Source organism: Nestor notabilis, unplaced genomic scaffold (genome assembly GCF_000696875.1).
Source record: "Nestor notabilis isolate BGI_N333 unplaced genomic scaffold, ASM69687v1 scaffold9596, whole genome shotgun sequence".
Taxonomy (NCBI): Eukaryota; Metazoa; Chordata; class Aves; order Psittaciformes; family Psittacidae; genus Nestor; species Nestor notabilis.
This window is the reverse complement of record NW_009932417.1, coordinates 52,209-71,761: the sequence shown is the minus strand read 5'-3', so window position 1 is coordinate 71,761 and position 19,553 is coordinate 52,209. Positions and strand designations below refer to the sequence as shown.

General features: G+C 40.4%; 1 protein-coding gene across 1 annotated transcript in view; it reads left to right on the top strand.

Annotated features, from left to right (window-relative positions):
• The window catches only part of LOC104407187 (utrophin-like), a 116,645-nt gene that overhangs the window by 44,986 nt on the left and 52,106 nt on the right, over positions 1-19,553 (top strand). Inside the window, 1 exon segment of the mRNA XM_010016388.1 lies at positions 13,376-13,437. Coding sequence (XP_010014690.1) covers positions 13,376-13,437 — 62 coding nt within the window.

The following is a 19,553-nucleotide window of genomic DNA, read 5'->3' as shown; positions in this document are numbered from 1 at the left end:
TAGTACTTCCAGAGCTCTTGAGAGGGATGTTTATATGTTTATATTTAATAGAATAACTGTATAAAAAAAAGGAAGACTGTAGCTTCTGGTCGCTTGAGTTATCCTTCAAACATAAACTTTCATTTCCAAATCTGTTGGACACTGCTAATGTTTCTTGTGCTGTTTGAGTAAGTGACAGGTAGGTAGGTGACTGACGTTCAACATGCATTTGGTCCTGCTACACCAGCTCACAGATGTGCGTGCAATTGCAGGAATTCTTTCTTTGCCACTTTGATGTGGTAGGCTTCATGAATACTTGGGTTTTGCAAACAATCCTACTTCTTCCACAGGTTGGCCATATGAGTCAACAGTGGACAATCTGAAATATGAACAGTGCGTTGCAGCTTGTTCAGTGATGCTTCAGACAGTGGTGTGCACAAATTCATATGCCCTTCCGTATGTCATTACTACTGTTTCACATTTCCTTGCTCCTCTGCAGCTTAACAGGTTTTATTTCCTTTTTTATACTGTTGCTTCGCTTGTGTGTTCGGGTTAACAAAATATCCGAACTTTTAAAGAGTAGCCTTAAAGTAGCAGTAATGTGGAAAATCAGAAGTGGTAGGTGATATCAAATGAAATATGAATAGGTATGAAGATCTAATCCGTATTATATTAGTTAACCTTATATCATTGTGTGGTGGATGAAAATGTGGCATTTCTTAAAAAAAACTAAGTGTTTTTGTGATTTAGTTTAGGGACTGTTGTCCAAAGGAACAGATGTAGAAAAAAATCTTGGAATAGCTGTTTAATATTAATCTGTTTAAGGTTTTCAACATTATTCATATTACAATGGTTTAAGGGGATATGTTAAAGCGGAACAGCTTAAAAGACCTGTGTAGGTGGGAAATGGAATCTGACTAAATTGCAGGCATGAGAACATTAAGTGTCAAAAGTATTTGGCAATTACAAAGCAGCTAGACACCAGCTGACTCTTTGAACATCTCATGTCATATCCTTCTCTCTGCTTGTGTTTGAAGGCAAAAGTACTAACTATCCCCAGCCAGTTGAATTGCCTCATTTTTGCCCAATGTATACATTTATGTATTGCTGCAAATTCACTGGTGTGAACTTGAGTTAGGAGTAAGAAAAAATGCCTGCCAATGAACTAAAGAAGTCACAGAGTATTCCAGATTCGTTGTGATGCCCTCCTGAGTATAGATGGGGGAGAAGCATTGGTGAGAAGCTAATTCAGGGTTCTTGGACCTCTTGCCATGGTAAGACTAAGCATATTTTATATGTTGCTCTTAGTTTTGCCTTGTGATGCGGATAAGACTGGCAGAAGTACTGAAGTTGCTTGTGGTAGTTAAGAATGCAGAATAGTAAACCTTTTTTTATATTTGTAGAAAAGGATCTGAAATTGCGTTAAAAGTACTTTCTAGATGCGTTACCCGCTTTCTTCCCCACACCTAATTTGTAATATACAAAACTAAGGATTCAAAGGCCAATCATGTGAGAACTATAATGTCTTTAGGAGATTACCTGTGATTTCTATTTTGTATTTATTTCACCCTGTTCATACCACCTGTGCTTTCTGTGATCATAATGTTATTTTAATATTTCAGAAATAACAATCTTCCTTTTATGGGTTCTGTTAAGGTGTTACTTCTATTTGCATAATCTGAAGAATGTGAAATGGATTGTTGGGTTTTGTGTTTGTTTTTGTTTTCACTACTGAGCTTTGTAGTTTGCCATAAGTTAAGTGCATCGTTTTATCGAGGCTTCAAAATTTGAAATTCTTGTAAATGTGTATGAAGTTAATTTGTTATTGTAGCTTTCACTTGAATTTGTTATTGTAGCTTTCACTTGGAGAAGAGCAAATACATGTTAAATAGAAAGCAAGTTTCTCTTAACTCCACTGGGGAACCACATAAAAGAGTTTTGCTTTTCTTTGATAAAGAGCCAGTCTTTTTGCATGCTACTGGGATTGCATCCCTGCTTTATCCCCATGTCATTTTTCTCCCTCATTTGACCCTTTACCTCTGAGCAATTACACATTAATCCAGACCTCTCACAACCTGCTCAAATGTGTTGGAGCAATTGGGCTTTGCTCCACCAGAGCTGGCTGGTACTTGGGAGTATTTACATGGGCAAGTGTGAAGAAACAAATGTGGGGTTGATTCTTGGGAAAACTGGGGATATGCAGATGAAGTGCTAACAGCCAGCCTCAGGCTAGGATGTCATACTGAACCCTGCCTTTGTGCTGAACAGCTCTTGTTCTAGGTGTGCTTATATATTTTTTTGGGGGGAGATTTTTGAAATACTTGTTCAGTACTAATTGTTTATAGTAAGAAATATTATTTGATGCGACTTGCGAATAAGTTTTCTTTATTGGGTAGGGTGAAGGTGGGGGTGGGAGAGCCTTGGAAAAAAATCCTGCTTGCATTTTGTGACCTACCAATGGTGATCTTGTCCTGGCTTTTTCTGGGGGGGGGGGTAAAGTGCTGATCTTACTTTTAATCCAGTATGACAATGAAAGGCATAAGTGTTTTTATTGATCAAAAGATCTAAGACCACATCCTCTCAGTTTCAAGATAAACCTTTGAATTGAAGAAATGATCATTTTGTATTGTATCGAAAGCTTGTGTCTACTGCAGAGGTTGTACTTTGTGTTTTGCTTTTGCTTTGCTGTGTAGCCTCTTTTCCTCAAAATAAGTGAATTAAGCCAACAGCCTTTGCCATGCCAGAGGAAGTTCTATTAGTGATGTCCATGTGCATTTTTGATATACCAAGCCAATGTAGTTGTGCCAGCAAAACATAATAATGTATGTCTGTATTTAGATGCTGACTTACACCCCTTGGTGTTAAAAGCCTTTTCTTCGGACTAAACCCCACAGTGATTTTTCCTGTGTTGCTACCTAGTGTTCATTTTAGAGGTCATTTGAAGATACAACAGCCTTACATATGGGGGTGAAACTCCTAAGCGTTTGCGTTTAAGAGATTGCTGTCTAGTTAAGTCAAAATTGCATCATAGGCCTGGTTTTAAGAAGTCTTGAACACTGGTACCAATCTAGTCTTTTAACAGTCATCTGTGTTGGCTGTTTCCACATTGAGTGTCTGATGAACTTGTTTATGCCACTTACATCTCTTCAACCTGGGTGTTTTGATTAACAGTTCCTGTTGGATTTAGCAGTGGTTGCTCAGGGGAGTGGGTTTCCCTGTGGAGGGCTGTGGTTGGTTTAGCCTAGCATGGTACCTATGGTGTGTCCATAGCTAGATACCATGTGTTTATACTTACTCCATAAGCACATCTTCAGTGGTCCTTCCTCTAATATACCTTATTTTACAGTGGTTTGCAGTTCAGGGATTTCTTCATTCATAAATTGTGTCTATCTTTTTATGGACTCTTAATTCCATAAGCTTAGCTTTGCCTTCCCCCCCCCGCCCCGCCCATTTATGCTAGTGTTCCTTTTGTCTTGCTTTCACTGTGGTTATCATCATTAATTTTGCTACTCATGCTAGTAATATTCAGGCTGCAAACTCCTTCCTCACTGAGGCATAGATGCCACCTGCTCTGCTGCAGGGACATTAACCTTCTGCAGAGGGCAAAACAGAAAGTCCAGGACGTGAAGCTCTTGAGCTGCTTCAGCTGGGCAGCAGCCCACTTGGGCAAGGGCTGTGAATCTTGAGCCCGCATGGTGCCTGACTACTTAGCACCAGGAAGGCATGCAAGAGCCCATTCCAAAAATGCACCCAGGACAGGATTACACCTGTGAGTATGACTGATCTACTGGAGTTGTTGCTGGAGGCAGCAGTTATAATCTGACTTGTCATTAGGTGATCTTTCTCTTTGTATAGCCAGTTTCTAGGAAAGTAAAGGTGATGTGCCTATTCTGAATTTGACATGCCCCCACAAAACCATTTGGTGTGTTAGAGTGACAGTAATCAAACCCTGCGTTTGCACAGGTTTCATCACAGTTCTCCTGAAAGTTGGCCACTAAATAATAAAAGCGTGGGGAGTGGGATGTGCACATGTAATTCTTTTGCCTAAACAATGGGCTGCTGAAATCCCTTGGCTCAGGTTCTGCTGAAGGGCTGACAGACATTGAACTTTGGTTGTTCTCCTTTTGACTGTTCTGTTGCTGTATCTTCTTCAGTTTTGGTCACACTGTTTGAAGTGGCATATCCTGAAGTAGAGTTCTGTACTGAAATTATAAGTTGTCTTCAGGCTCACACTGATGGTGATCAGTGGCTTACTTGATTGCATAAATACATATTTTAATGCATTCCAGATATTTACTCTTCAGTTGCCAAATAGAATTTATGTACTTCTGTACAGTTAACAGCAGTTAATCAGGGAGCAGGTTCAACTTTGGGCCTAATTAATGGCTAAGCCAGGGAAGGAAACGTGAGTTTAATTAGGATATTGGATTAGCAGTGCCTCGACCTGCTGCTGTTCTGATTAAATGACAAAAGAAAATTCTTACGTTTGCCAGAAGCCTCAAGGAGAGGCTATTCATAATACTTTACTCCAATGTCTCTTTTATTCTTTCCTCATTAAAGAGTCTTGCTAAATACATAAATTTGATAAGATACCCTTATGACTGTGTTTCTTATTGTCTCTAGAGAAAGAATAATAATTTCCTCAGAGTGTTCGAAGCCTTGCTTAGCATCATGTCTTTCTGCACAAAGGTTCCCCCTTCACCAGTGGTGCAATATTTCTTTTCCTTGGCCAGCAAACAAATGTGACTTGGAAATGAAATATTCAATTTATCTCAAGAAACGGGCTTGCCTTTTGCTTAATTTTCCTTACTAGGTCTGGGTGACAGTGCAAAACTCTTAACCTACTTTGGGTAGGTTGTATGAAGCTAAGAGCAGGTTAACTTGCGGTGATAGTTTCTGTAGTGAACTTGCTGGAGTATTTTAGGGATAAAATGAGAGTACTTGGTGTGGTTTGCACTAGCAGATATTTTGGATTTAAATTCTGCAGTCATCCTATTCATTCTTTTTGCTTGCTTCTCCTTTATGTTTAGAGCACCGCTAGACAACATACATTTTAGAGACTTCCTTTAAACTTTCCACATGTCAGGTTTCGTCTTAGTAATTACAAAGGTTAACAGGCTGAGGTAAATAATTTACAGGCATCAGTGTGACTGATCCTTGACAAAGTAATGGTATAGCTACTGAAGCTCAGACTTAGCCTGCCTGGAAACAAAATAGACAATTTATGGATTTTTCTTAAACTTCATTTGCCTATTTGATTTCTGTAAAGACTGGGCTCAAGTTTGTTTCTGACCAGTATGCAACACTTGGAGCTGGGGAATACTTTGTATTTGGGCTTGCTCTTCCCACCCCACCCCTGCTTATGACCAGGGCATTAGACTAGACAAATGGACTCTGTATGTGCTTTCTGACCTTTGCCATGCTGTACTTTCTGTGAAAACATTTTAATGCAAAATTTTATTAAACTTCTTGGGAGCAGTGCAAAGAGTGGTGGATTCATACCTGTGGTGAAGCTTGCTTAATACTTACAAAATAGCTTGAAGACTTTTCTTGATATTGCAGTGATTAGAACAGTTACAAAGTTGCAACAAATATCTAAACTTTACACATTCATGTTTGTTTTTTTGGGAGGGTCTAGAAACCTTGTTACAAGTGACAGGGCATTATGGCTGTTTAAAGACACTAGTGTTCTCTTCTTGTAATTTCTGAGTTAATTAGCACTGGAAAGTGTGTATTATCTTTTTATTACTACCATGGATGAAAGTTGTCCATCTGCTTAAATTTTAGGTCTTAAGACTAGATTTCTAAATACCATCAGAGATTTGAGGCAGTCAAACCCAGAAAACTAATCCCTTGACTTCGCATAACTCCGCTGCCAAAGTTGCTACGTTATGAATGTCTTCTATACTGGACTGCTAGGAAAGACTGAAATTTCCATGGGGTTATGAATTCCATTTGTTTTTAAATAACTCTAGTCTGCATGCTGCTGGCACTGAAATAGCCCCTATGTGGTCTGTATAGGGAGATACATAGTTAATGTGCTTGCAGAAACATTTGAGTATCGCTTATGTAATCTTTTAAATATATTACCAGCAATAATTTTTTTTTTGGAAATCTGTTGATGAATCTGTTTTCATGAGGAAAGTAGGATACTCTTGATTATGTTTGTTTTCCAATTCTCCCCCTACCCCCCCGCCCCTACCCCTTCCCAACTGGTGCACTTTGGATTAACTAGTGAGAAATTTAATCCCATTTTTGTGTCATACAGCTAATTAAACAGCTAAAGGTTGTGCAAAAGTTAGTGGCTGGAAGAAGGAGAGGACTTGAGTGCAGTGCCTGCCTTCACTAAAAGAGAAATAAAAATATAAAAGAAGTAAAGATGTCTTTCCTGCTGCCTGATAGATGTCCAGTCAGCATCTGCATGTGAGGTTCAACTACCTATGGCTTGTACCCTGTGTGCTGGAATGGGGTGGGAGCTTGCAGTGAGAGGCCAGAGAAGTCATGGGGAAGAGCTGGCACTGGTGCGGTGTATACTAATATAGGAAGCCAAGAATTATTCATCATCATCTACAGATTCATATGCATCTATGGAACATAGAGTAATAGGTAGGTGCCAGGTATTTATTAGTTTACATCTCAGGAATTGGATTGTATTTGTGAAAAACTGTTGACCCAGAGAGATTGGAATGATAATGGACTGTGGAGGAAGGAGATTTGCATCAAAGTGGGAGAGATAGATGCAGAAACCTGGGGAAAAAATGGGCCTGCTCTGAAGGGATGGATCAGGAAAAGTTTTAGTATTTGGGAGTGAGGGATGAGGAGGATTTAGGATTGCAGCCTTTGGGGTTTTGAAAAAGTGAGATAAGAAAGCCTCCGGCAGAACAGAGTTGGGATAAAGACTGGAATATGAGGGGAAGGAGTTCATTGTTGTGAATAAGAACTTTTTAGAGCCCTACTGTCTTTACCCACCTGTCACAGAGAACAAAATAACTTTATGTCTTTCGTGAACATTGTTTCCTGAAGATGTCCGAACAAGGTTGTTTGTGATGTCTGCCTGACTTGAAAAGCTGCCTTAACTAGCAGAGAGAGATACTTGCACTTGCATATGTAGAGTTTATGGCTTGGCTTCCTTCTCTGTCCAAGCGATATTACTTATTTGGGCCTGAGCATGGTCTCTGACATCTGTTGTGTCTCTGCTTCCTTCTGGTATGCAGATGGGCTTTTTGTGGGGACAGCTCCTGTGTTATGCAGGACATTATACTAGATGATCACAATGATCGCTCTGACCTTGTATGCCATGAATCACCTCCACAAATGCAAGTGAGCCTAATAATAGTTCTAATTTGAGCAGAGAAAAAAGAGCAGATGGCTAACACCAAGTTGTAGAAACCAATTCTGTTTTCTTTGTAACCACTTAAAAATGCAAAGACCTGATCTGTGTTCATTTAAAAAAAAAAAAAGAAAAAAGAAAACAAAACCCAAACTGTAGTAAGTCTAGTTTGTGATTCTTAACTTTTGTTTGTGTCTGTAAATGTACTCTATCTCTTTCTTAAGTGTCCTCCTATTTGTGTGCTTAGAAACATCTTAATCACCAGATTTTTGACAGGCGTTATCTTCTTTTCTCTTTACATGTGCTAGTCTTGTTGGTTGGGACCTCAGGGAGATGGCAAGGGCATCTTCTTCTCTCCCTGCAAGTGAAACTTGTTCTTTGATATTTATGGGGGACATATAATCTGATCCACTCTCTCTCATCGTAGAGGTATTTGTGATCTTTGTTCGCAGGCTTGCCAATCTGGTGAAGAGGGCTAAAGTTGCTGGGGGAGGGGAATATCAATACATCCCACTCCTTCCAGTTTGATGCCATAGCCAGCAAGAGATGTCCAGAGCCTGGAGGGGGATTGCAGGTCAGCAGGAGAGCACCTGAAGAGCAGCATAAAGGAATTCCTGCCCCTCAGACCAGTCAGGTTCATTGGGGGCCCAACTTAAATGCCTCTGTGCAAACACATGTAGTATGGGGAATTAACAAGAGGAGTTAGAGACACGCACACACCTGCAGGGCTATTATCTTATTGGCATCATGGAGACATGGTGGGATGGCTCTTATGACTGGAGTGTTGGAATGGAGGGATACAGGCTCTTGAGGAAGGACAGATGGGTAAGACAAGGAGGGGGTGTCACCCTCTATGTCAGTGACCAGCTGGAGTGCATGGTGCTCTGCCTGGGGATGGATGAGGAGCTGACCAAGAGCTTACAGGTCAGGATTAAAGGGAAGACAGGGACAGGGGGCCTGCTACATGCTGCTTGACTAGGAGGACCAAGTGGATGAGGCCCTCTATAGACAGACAGTAGTAGCTTCACATTCACAAGCTCTGGTCCTCGTGATTCTGTGATTCTGTATCTTTAAGTTTTAGTGATTTTCCCATAGTGCACTTGTTGATAATTGTAACCCTTTGCTCTAAAGATTTTGGCAGAAATTTTTGCAGCCTCAGACCTTGATGTGTGATCACTGGCAGGTTGCAAAATATGTGCACAAATGTATTTGTATGACACACTATGGCTTCCCAGGGCTGTCTTGCACTGGGAGCTGATGCTGCTTGGTTTGACCAAATATTAAGGAGCCATTTCAGGCTGTTGGAGTGAAAAGTGGTTTTGCCAGGCCACGGAGACCACCTGGAGCACCAGCCCTGTGTAGGTGTCGGGACACTGCCTCCAATTCTAGGTTTTTCATTGTCATCCCGTGAAAACAGCAGGATCACTGGCTGACCAGTGTGGGTCGTCAGGCCTGTTGCATGGTGCTGCACCATTATTTCTGTCTCCCCAGAGCTTGCTATCCTTTCTAGCTTTCTTTTAAACATCATTCCAGTGTGTTGAGGCCGGCAGTGTGGCATGTGAGATTGCTTTTGCTGGGAGGTATGGAAACAGTTATTTTAATATTGCTTCAGCTGTGATGTTGTCTTCTTCAAGTTATCAGTTGCTGGGTGATTTTTTTTTATTTTTTGTGTGAAATAAATGCAGTTCAGCTTAGGCTCACAGCCCAGTTCGGTGAGAACCAGGAGTGTTCCTCATGATTCCCCTGTGGTGTCTTGTTTTTGATGGTGTCTGCTGTTGGGAAACACCAGGGAGTGAAGTGCAGGGGTTGGTTTGTTTTTAGTTTTTGTTTTCTGGCAGTGCTTGTATTTCCTAATTTGGTCTGTACAAAGAATTTACAATTCGGGCAGCTGAATTTTGTGTGGCAGTTGCTGTGGGCAGGTGTCATTACTTTTTGTTAAAGACACTATTAATATAACTGTGTTTTTGCCCAGCTTCTGAAGTTTGGAGAGGGAGAAGGAATGAAGGAAAAGTTTATGCTCACCACTGATTGTGAAATTGAAACTACGGTGTAAAGGTGAAAGCTTACAAGAAAATTACTTGTTGCTGGAGCCTTTTGTTCTACCATGGTGTTGCAGGAGAAGGGGAGATCTGCAGAACAATCTTAACTTTTACTTTGTTTCTTTTAAAAAAAACCGAAATAATTTCCCCCCTAAAAAAGTCCAACCCAAAATTTCAGGGGTGCTGATAAAGATTATTCTGTGTTGATTGGTCAGGGCCCAGTAATCATGATGAGCATAGGAGCTTCTTCTGTGAGCTCGGTGGTCATGAACTCCAGCGCTTTGTGGCTTCCTTGGCTTTTTGCTTCTTGCTAGTATGGCTAAAACCCACGCTGGCTTCCATCTTCAAATTTTAGATGCTGATTTTGTGTCTGTCTTATGTGAATTAGTCTGAGTTTGACAGAAAACTGCTTTCAGAATGTTTTTTCTATCCAGAAAATCCTGTGCCCAAGAGTACAAAACTTTCCCCTATCCTTTTTTAATGTTGTCAGGCTTTCAGACATGTGCTAGTCCTGGGTGGGGTGATATCTACAACAGATACTCTTGCTTGCCTAAAGGCTTAGGCAAAGGGATGTTTCTAACTTGGTTACATTCCGAGTGTCTTAATTGAAACCCACAGGCTAATTCCTTCTTTTATTTCTAAATTCCTTTGCTGAGAACTTCAATGATGAGGTGGGGAAGGCAAATTTAAGTCTTAAAATGTGAGATGACCCTTGGTAAATTGTGCTGGAACGGTTGGGAAATTTCTGGACTTTATTTGCCAATCTACTCTGTATGCTTCTCCAGGGCACCTTCACCATAGTGCTGCTCTGCCAGTTGTTTTGGGTGTGATAACTTCTGTCTTTCAAAAATGAAATAATACAGTTCTGTCATGAAAGCATGTAATATGTTTTGGGGAAATAAGAAAGCTGGCTCTCAGTATAAAACAGAGGTTGAGTAAAGGACAAACTGCAGTCCAGTAAGACTTTTGTTTTTACCTCTATTTTTAGATCTTTTAGATTCCTTTTAGCTCCCGAATGTGATATTCACAAGGTAATAGATTGGACTTGAACTGAGGTTTCAAGGTGTCCCAATAAAATAGAGGGACAATATTGAGGGTGGAGAAGGTACGTAAGGCTATAAATGCGGCTGTTGGGGGCGACTGAATGTCAGGACACAGGCTGGACATCTGATCACACGAGCTGGTTGTGTGGAGCATACTCCAGTTGCACGGGCATACATCATGTTGTGTAACAGAAGCAGGCTTCAGTAAACGAGCATCCGGGATAGGAAGCTTTTCTTCTCTCTGTTGTCATCACAAGAGTTTTATTTTGCATTTGTGTGTGTTTAGGTTTCTTTTTATTTCCTCTTAAAGGAACAAACTGTTCTGACGTTGGCCATTACAAGTCCATTAAGTGACTGGAGGGCAGGCGGAGCCAGGCTGGCCAGAAGAAACAGTCTGTAGGTAATGAATAAGAATTTGGCCCTGAGTCAGTCCTTGGCTTGTATTGTCAGGTTGCAGCACTGTGAAAGGAAACACAAAGGGTTTAGCAACTTGGTGAATTTGTTTTTCACTGGGCTGTGACTTGCTGATATTTTTAATGTCTTGTGTGAGAATTTGACTGACTGGAGTACCATGTGCTTTGCTGAATGGTAATACTGTTTTTTTGGCCAAATGTGGCTAGTTTTATTATCCGAATTATAATGTCAGCCTCTGGGGTTTAGCTTTACAGACTCATAGGAATATAAAGAAAATTAATCTGAGGGATGAAATAACTTGTCACTGTTTTGTTAACAAAGCACCAGCACTTCAGTTAAAATTTCTTATTAGGGATTTATAGCAGAAAGCTTCACACAACCCTAGCTCTTTAATGGCCAGTTACAAAATCCTAGTTTTGGATGCTTTTATAAAGCAAACATAAAAGCAGAGCCTGACTAGGAAGTATCATCTGTGGGTTTTATAACTGAGCAGGATGTTTTTGGAAGTTTGGAGTTGTGGGAGTTCTGATTCCTGGCTTATCTGAAGTAGAAAGGATGCTCCATACTGAAGAGGTAGTAGGGGTGTATACATATTCCTATTCTTTCTTTCACAGTTAGACTAGGTTGTCCCTGTTTATCGAAGTCATGTGTGTTTTGGTTTCTTGGTTGGTTTGTGGGGATTTCTTTTTTTGTTTGTTTGGGTTTTTTTGTTTGTTTTTTCTTCCTCCCTGGGAAACCCTGTTTTCACAAAGAGGGAAAAGAGGCTGTATTTTTAGTAGAAGTGGTGCATACCACTGCAGCACACATAGCAGGACTACTTACACAAACTGGACCTGAGGTGCTGGGGGAGCAGCTGTAGGAGCAAGGCCCCCTGATGGAGTCCTGGCAGGCCGCAGCTGTCGTAGTGCTGAGAAGACTTGTCACTTCCTGCTGTGCGTGTGCCTGCGAAGGGGCTGAGCACCCCAAGAGTGAGGTGTCTAGATCTCCTAGCACATGGGATTTATAAATACATTCCCCTTTTCATAACTGTTGTTATCATTTTACACAGTCAGTACAATTATTTTTGGTCTTTTTTTGTGCTTTGCCTTTATCATCCTAAGGATGATACAGGCACATTAAAATAATGCGAGACCTCAGACTTTGGGGTTATTGATTCTAACGGAAACCTAAGGAAGGAAAAAGGCAGACCAAGCCTTAGAAAAGCATCCTGGTACATAGTTATGTAATTGGAAGTGTTGGCAGAAAAGGGACAGAGGTTATGGAATGATATTTAGAGGGAGAGAGAAGGATGTTTTAATCTCAATACATTCAGTACAAATAGTATTTGCAACTAAAGTAAGACGTTATTGACCGTTGGACAGAATATGGGATTGACTTTTGTACAAAGCTAGCTTTTTTTTTGTCCAACAGTGGCAGTTAGTCTGTTCCTGTCTCCTAAAAAAACCCCGCCACCATAAAAAAACTCCACAAACAAATGAAAACTGGAGGGGAAAAAGGTGTAAATATATTCAGTGTACTTGGGATTTGTATCTTGACTGCCTCAGTCTCCTGAGAGATGGGTACTTGGTACTGAGTATCCTGCTGGAAGATCCTGTCTTTGGCAAGGCACTCTTACTTCACTGAGGGAAGAGAGCAGGGTTAATGAGATCTTTCAGGTAATTGTATTCTCCAAGAACAACATCTTGAATTTCAATGAGCTGTTTTACCCATGGCTTGCTGTGCATGCACTGTAGGTATCTTGAAGCTCTTTCAGAAAATTCTTTTTCTGCATTGGGCTATCTTTGATTTCTGGTTGAGCTCAGTGTGCAACTGAGGAGTAGCCTATTTTGGCTCAGCTTTAGATGGTGAAGAGGAGAGAGGCACAGAAGAGTGAAACAATGGCTGGTGGCTGCCGCATTGCAGCAGATGTGCACTCTTTGGCATGCCCTAAGCAAGTTTTTCAGCCATAGCTTAAAAGGAGCCCAGAACTGAGGTTTCACTTTAAATTTATCTGAACATTTTCATAAAACTTATTCTTTCAACTGTTGTGATGTCTCATTTCTTACCCAGTGTGACTTCTTTTGTCTGGACAGAGCCATTGCGGCTATCCCTTGTTCACGTTTGGTGGGTAAAAAATACTAGTAATTTGTTCCGCTGCCCCAGGAGCCTGAATATAACAGATTTATAGCTAGATGTATTAGACATGAATTGTATCAGTTTTGGATGCTTGAGTTCACCTACCTAAAGAATCTTTTTGTAGTATTCTATGATTTATTTTTAATTTTTTAATAAACTGGAGTTTTTAGGTTCCCAATGGGAAGCCTGTGAATTTAATGCATAGGTATCCTGCCCAGGATGTGCTGTAAGGCTGACTCTAATGCAAAGGAGCTGCTATAGTTGCTAGCAAAGTTGAAATGTTTGTGTAACTCTGCAAGTACCAAACCCTTGTAGAGGTTTGAATGGCTTGACAGATTAGGCAAAGAATTCTCACATTGAATCAGGACAGTGTTTACTATAACCTGTTTTGAGCAATCTAGGATTGAGAAGAATGCATTTTCACGCATTGTTTTCTTCTTATTTTCTCTCTCTAGATGAACACAATGATGTACAGAAAAAGACCTTTACAAAATGGATAAATGCTCGGTTTTCCAAGGTAATGTTGGGTTGAAACTACTGCTTTATTTTGATTGAGAGTTTAGAACAACTTTAGTTAAATGTACTTTTGTAGGATACTTCTAATAAAATGTGTCAAAATGTGTGATAAAACTAGATAAAATACTGTAATGTTTGTTCCCTCTCTATTTCCCTGTGCACATAAACATTTGAAACTACTTGTTTCATTTAAGAAAAAGTGAAAGATTCTATTTATTCATATATTGAAATAGCTATTTGCATGATGGTATCTGTTCCTCTTCGGTTGTCTTTATATAGTTTATTTCTACATGCAGTTTTCTGAGGGCATTATAGGAAATTTTGAACCTTTGTCGCTGTAGTTACTCTGTGCTGCTGAGTCAGCTTTACTCATCCAAAATACTCTGCAAACCTCCAGATGAAGCCACCTGGTGTTGCTGCTTGATCTTGACTGTGAAATTTTGTATAATTACTTTCTGATTTTGAATTTTCCTTGGTGCTCATGCTGTATGTTTCCTGTTTTAAATCTTTTTACTGACTGAAAGCTTATTGAGGATCTTGCTTTAGGATGAGAAAGGAAGTGGTGGTTGCTTTGGGATGCTATTTAAAGTCTGGGGTTTATGCTGTTCTGCTGATAGTGAAAAAAGACACTTTGCCCAGGAGCATGGCGGCTGTGGGAAGTTTCCCTACTTTATAGTTTGAATGTGCAAAAGAACCTGGGCTATTATCAGAATAAACTCATGGGTTTTTGTCTAGCCAGTATGGTGCTGCAAGTGGATAACTGTAGTTTGCACCCTGTTAATGAGAAGAGGCACGCATGTGACAATCTGAAAGTAGATATAAATACAGAAGCAAAGGGGTGTGTATGTGTAGTGTTTGGCTTGTTTATCTTCTTAAATACAGCAATGACAGTGCTATAGCAATGAAAGGCTGCCTCTGGAGCGCTGCCTTTCTGAAGTTCTTGGTCAGCAACGTAAGAAATTTTTGCCTTCCTTCCCTTCCTGTGCAACAGGACACTGGGCAATGCAAGGCTTGTGGCCTTGGTTGATTCACTTTGGCTTAGGTTTGTTTTAGCTGAAAGCTGATATCCTGCACTCTTCATCCAATGCATTCTTGGCTAGTTTGCTCTTCAAGGGAGGAGTGTGTATGCGTTACTGGTTGCTCTACGCTTTGCTTTTGGCTGCTGCCAAGAGGAAATACGGTCCCTGCAGGAGGACGGTTAGGCAGGGCAGGATCATGTAAGGAGTTAAAATGTGGTGAGAAAAGAAGGCCTGTTCGTAGAGACCCTGGCGTAAAGATGGCATAAACATGGAAATGATAATGATACTGCTGATGTGCTTTGTGACTTGTTTGTATGCATTATGGACATAGGTAAAATTGTTTTCAGTCTTTACACTTGTATACCCATAGATACACTTTATGAAGTGGCATTTCCTTTTATACCATGTCATACATATACATACATATACCATTGGACAGATCCTGCTTAGCTCCTGGATTTCCCTGCCATAGGGTATGGTCAGATACTCATTTGGTTTGAAGTATCTCTGTAACTTCATGGCCCATTAAACCACCTAAAGCTATGAAAACCATGCTAATGATTAAAGAGACTTATATAAAAGGACATACTCTGGACTACTGCACATCCAATTCAAACTTGAGCGTTGCTACTTTGCTGTGACAAGACTGTGATTTATGAAGATCGGCATGTTCAGATTGCAAGGAAATTGCTGGTGTTAAATAGAAATCACCTCATGTAAGAAAGTCTGTTTTCAACTCTGCCTTGAAAATATAAAGAGGCTGATTTCAGTCTTACTGAAGTTTTTGCATTTATCAAGTCATTTGGGTTGTTTAAAATTCCTGTTCTGTGACCTAGATGGATTTAGCTGTTTAGTGGGATAGAGAGATTTTTAGAAGCCGAGTAAACATAATCTGACTTACCATTTTGTTTTCTGCAGTGTAACTGAGGGATTTTGTGTGGAATTGCGAAGTTCACTCCAAGAATTTTGCTTGTCCTCTCACATTAATTATATTGTAGTTGCCCTTCATTTAAACACACAAAAAGTAAGCAGCTAAGCCTCTATAAACTAGTTTGGCATGCAAAAATCCAAAAATTGCAATTGCATAATGTACTGAAATTCACTGAACTTGATTTAAATCAATTAAATAGGGCTTTACAAAGCATCTAGAAAGAGGGCAATGTCTTTTCCTTTTCTCATGAGAGAATAGGAAGATGAGTCAAACACAGTAAGTATTTCAAGTATGCTGTGAGGTATCCATATCTGCTTTGGGCACCTATTCAGTGAGATATTCTTGTTCTAGTTCACAGTACTGTAACTTGTGTTTGTGTTCTTCATTTGAACTGTGCTAGAACAAAATGCATTTTATTTGCATGTATTTTTTTGAAATGAAGGCCCAAATACATTTGAAGTAGATTGAGTCTTAAGGTCAATAAATGTACTCAGCCAAGTGTCAGTGCTTGCTGTAGAAATCTTTAACTTAGCAGAGCCGTATGCAATACAACTCACAAGCCTATGATGGTCGTGTAGTAAGGATATTTTGTTAAAACTAAAGAGAATGAAAATCATTAGATAAATAGTCTGTTGTACCAAGCTTTAAGCTACAGGGAAGTTTGCATTCAAATCATAGCTTTAGGTGGTTAATTCAGAGAATTGCAGCATATCTTTACATTAAGCTGTGTGATATTTTTCCTTACTGTGTTTTCCATTGCTCTGACCAGCTTAATTGTGAGATTTAGCTGTTTTCCTGTTGTACAGCTTACCAGTTAAGGCATCTAGTTGTATGGGTAGCTAATGTATGCTCTTCAGAATCTGCAGATCTGTGTTTTCTATCCTTTTTTCTATCCCTTTCTCCCTTTCTATTTTTGTTCAGTAACACTTTGCAGTTTATAAGTATTAATGGATCTGTTTTCAGAATACCTTTCTGCAATGTAAGAGTACTATCTTTTTACAGTTTACAGCTGTTGCAAATAAAGGTAAATAACACAAGTAGCTACTAATTTTAAGTGTCCAATCTGGCATTTAGTTTAGATTATCCAGAGAATTTGGCATTTCTCCGATATCCTCATATAAACTAGAGCTCTTGTGAGTCTTATGGCACAGCTCAGAGGGTTCACCTCTTCTGCAAACTCAAACAAACCGTCGAAAACATCTAGTTGTTTTTTAGATGGAGCTTGATCAGCACAGAGAAGGGACTTCAAGAAGATGCCTGTGTCAGCAAGGACTGATCTTAATGATCTAAGAATGTCTCTCAATATGGCACACAGTGATTACCTGTAAAATTGTGCTTTAAATGGTTCTGATTAGTTACAGGGGAACTCTTGGCTAAAGGTAGAGTTTGAATTCAGGTCCACGGAATAACTTACTGCTCCATTAACCATATGTTATATATGGTTATACATAAATAAAAGGCGAGTGAACAAAGATTATGCAGTCAACCCTAGTTTTGATGTCTCTAAATGTCTAAATAGTTTCAATCTGTATCTATTTTCATGGCATATCAGCAGGCCTGGGACTTCTAGATCCATCATACAGACCATTGGACACTTCCGCTGATAATTACATAGTATAATAGCTGGATATTTTCACTCACAACTCGCAACGTGATAGTCATGTTGAGGGATTCAGGAGTCCTGTGTCCCACTTTATACCCTGCAAGTACAGTATTTTCTGCCCTGTTTACTTTCTTTGCTCCTACTTTCTAACCCACTTCTCCTCCCTGCCCTCCTTACTATTACACTCTGTCATGGCAGAAAGCTTGCCTGCCCAGGAAGTCCCAGCAAATCTGGAGTTTTGATCACCCTGCCTATCTCATTCCCACTTCTGTCTTTGCCACTTAGTTGCTAACCGAGCAAGACCCAGTTTTTCTTGTTAAAGCACCAGACCTGCTCTGTCTGTCCTTCCTTTTCTCCTTCTCCCACTCTACATCTCCTCACCCTCCCAGCCCTTACAGGATTTGATGGTTGTGTGGTCAGATTTGGTGCTTGTGTGGTCATGGAGGTTAGTGCTGTCACTCTCGAGGAAGTTCACAGATCCAGCATGGACAAATTGAGGCTCTTCCCTTTCCCCAAAGAATTGTGTCTTTATTGCGATCTGGGAAGTTCTTCCAGGGGGATGACAGAAAAGCTTTGTTGCTATGAAGGTTGTGCTCTGTAGAAAGCACATAAAAGCCTGGAGATATTTGCAGTATTCAGTGAAAATGACACTGGATTTCACCCCCCCGCCCCCCCAGTCGCAAGTCTTGGGTATGGATGGCTGTTGAACAGAGCCAGCTGCGACATTGTTCCAAGGTGTCAGAAACTGCATTCAAAGCCCTTTCATGCCTAAGAGCTGTGCCTCCCTTCCCATTTTGTCATGTACTGCCACCTCTTTGCAATCCAAGCTCTGAATTTCATTTCTTTTATCTGCATTTGCAGCGTTCTTGTTGCATGTATTTCTGATACTGATCTTCCAGGTCCTGTGCTTGTGCCCTGACATCTGCATTGGTCAGCAGCTGCAGCCTGGCAGGACTTGGAGGTATGCCCTGCCAGTATGGGTAAAGCCAGATCTCTCATTTTTACAGTGTCTTCAGCTCTCTCCTGCTGTGTGATGTTCCAAAATGCATTTCAGTTAGGGTTAAAGAGCAAAGAAGAGGCTGAGGTGCAGCTTGGGAGCAGACTGCATCCTGCAGGGCTGAGCTCCAGGTTAGCCTGTGAGAAGACAAATGCTCAGTGCTGGGGCTCCTGTCTGTTTCCTCTCCCGGGTCTGATGGGTCTCCTCCCCTGGAAGGACACCACATAAAGATGAGAAGGCAGGCAGCAGGCAAACTAGTGAGCTGTACTTGGAGCATTTTGTGATGTGGTGGCTTTTTATATGCATTTTAAAATTAAAACAGCCCTTCCCTCATTATACAAGGCATTAATTATTTTGCTAACTGCAAAGTCTTATCTAACTTTCTGGGTGGTGTGCTGTATAGACATTTTCCAGCATTTTTCTTCCTTAATTTTCTCCTTTCCTCTGAGGGTTGTTTTACCATAGTAGTAAATGTCAGACCCTGTGCTTCTGACGGCATTTTGCTGCTCCACTGCTGTCTCTTAGCAAACGTGATAAATCTTCTTAAAGACAAAAGCATACCTATTCAAGATAATTAATTTCACATGACCTGAGATACCTGAGGCCAAAGACATTTCAAAACAGATTTTTCTGGGGAAGGAGAATTATGGAGTTTAATGTGTTAGTCATGCAAGAAGAGAGATCAAAAAGATTGATTAGGCAATTTTCTCTGTCAAAGGAGACATCACCTAAGATGGTCTGTAGTCCTTTTTCCAGTTCAGTTTTTTTGGTGCAAGCAAGGAAATATTTGACTGCTGGTAAAATATTCTCCAGTCTAAGTAGTCCTGCTGTTTTCCACTGCTGAACTAAACCTTAAACTATAACTTCACTCAAAGATAGCCAGAGCTTATAAAAAATTTGGCCTTAACCCGAGGAACAACCTGGGCGGAAAAGAATTAGTGTTTGTGTGAACCAGCCTTGAAGAAGTCAGTTTTTAGTCTCTCCCCCCCCGCCCCACTTTTTTCCTTTTCTTAACTGGATTACTCAGTCCCCTCTTCTGAGAAGAGGTCAAATAGCATGTGAAATAACCGAGATGCAGGAAAATAAATTTTTCTTCTGTAATAGGTTATGAGATATGGTAAAGATGACTAATTTCTAGCATAAAAGCAATAGCATTTCACAGTCTCTCCCAGATTTAGCTACAACATGAGAATTGCCAGTTTCCTGCCCTCCTTTCAATTGCCGCTCTAAGAACAGGGAGTGGGCAGCATCTTCCTTGATGGACTTCAAAGCTTGGTATGGTGATACAGGCTGTAATTATTGCTGATTTTGGTTAATGCTCTGTGCATTAGGGTAGAGCTTGACTCTGATTCATGGTCTCAATTATCATCCCAGTTGTTGGAGTGTTTGTGTGTTTGTGTTTGTGACCTTTCCAGGCACTAGAGCTGACCCTGGTAGAGGCATTGTGAAGCATATCTGTCCTTTTACCAGTTAATCACTAACAAGAACAATACTCAACCTGGTCAGCAGGATTATTTGTTCTTTAAAGAACCAAGTTATGATCTGGTTAGCTGGTTTAAAAAAAAAA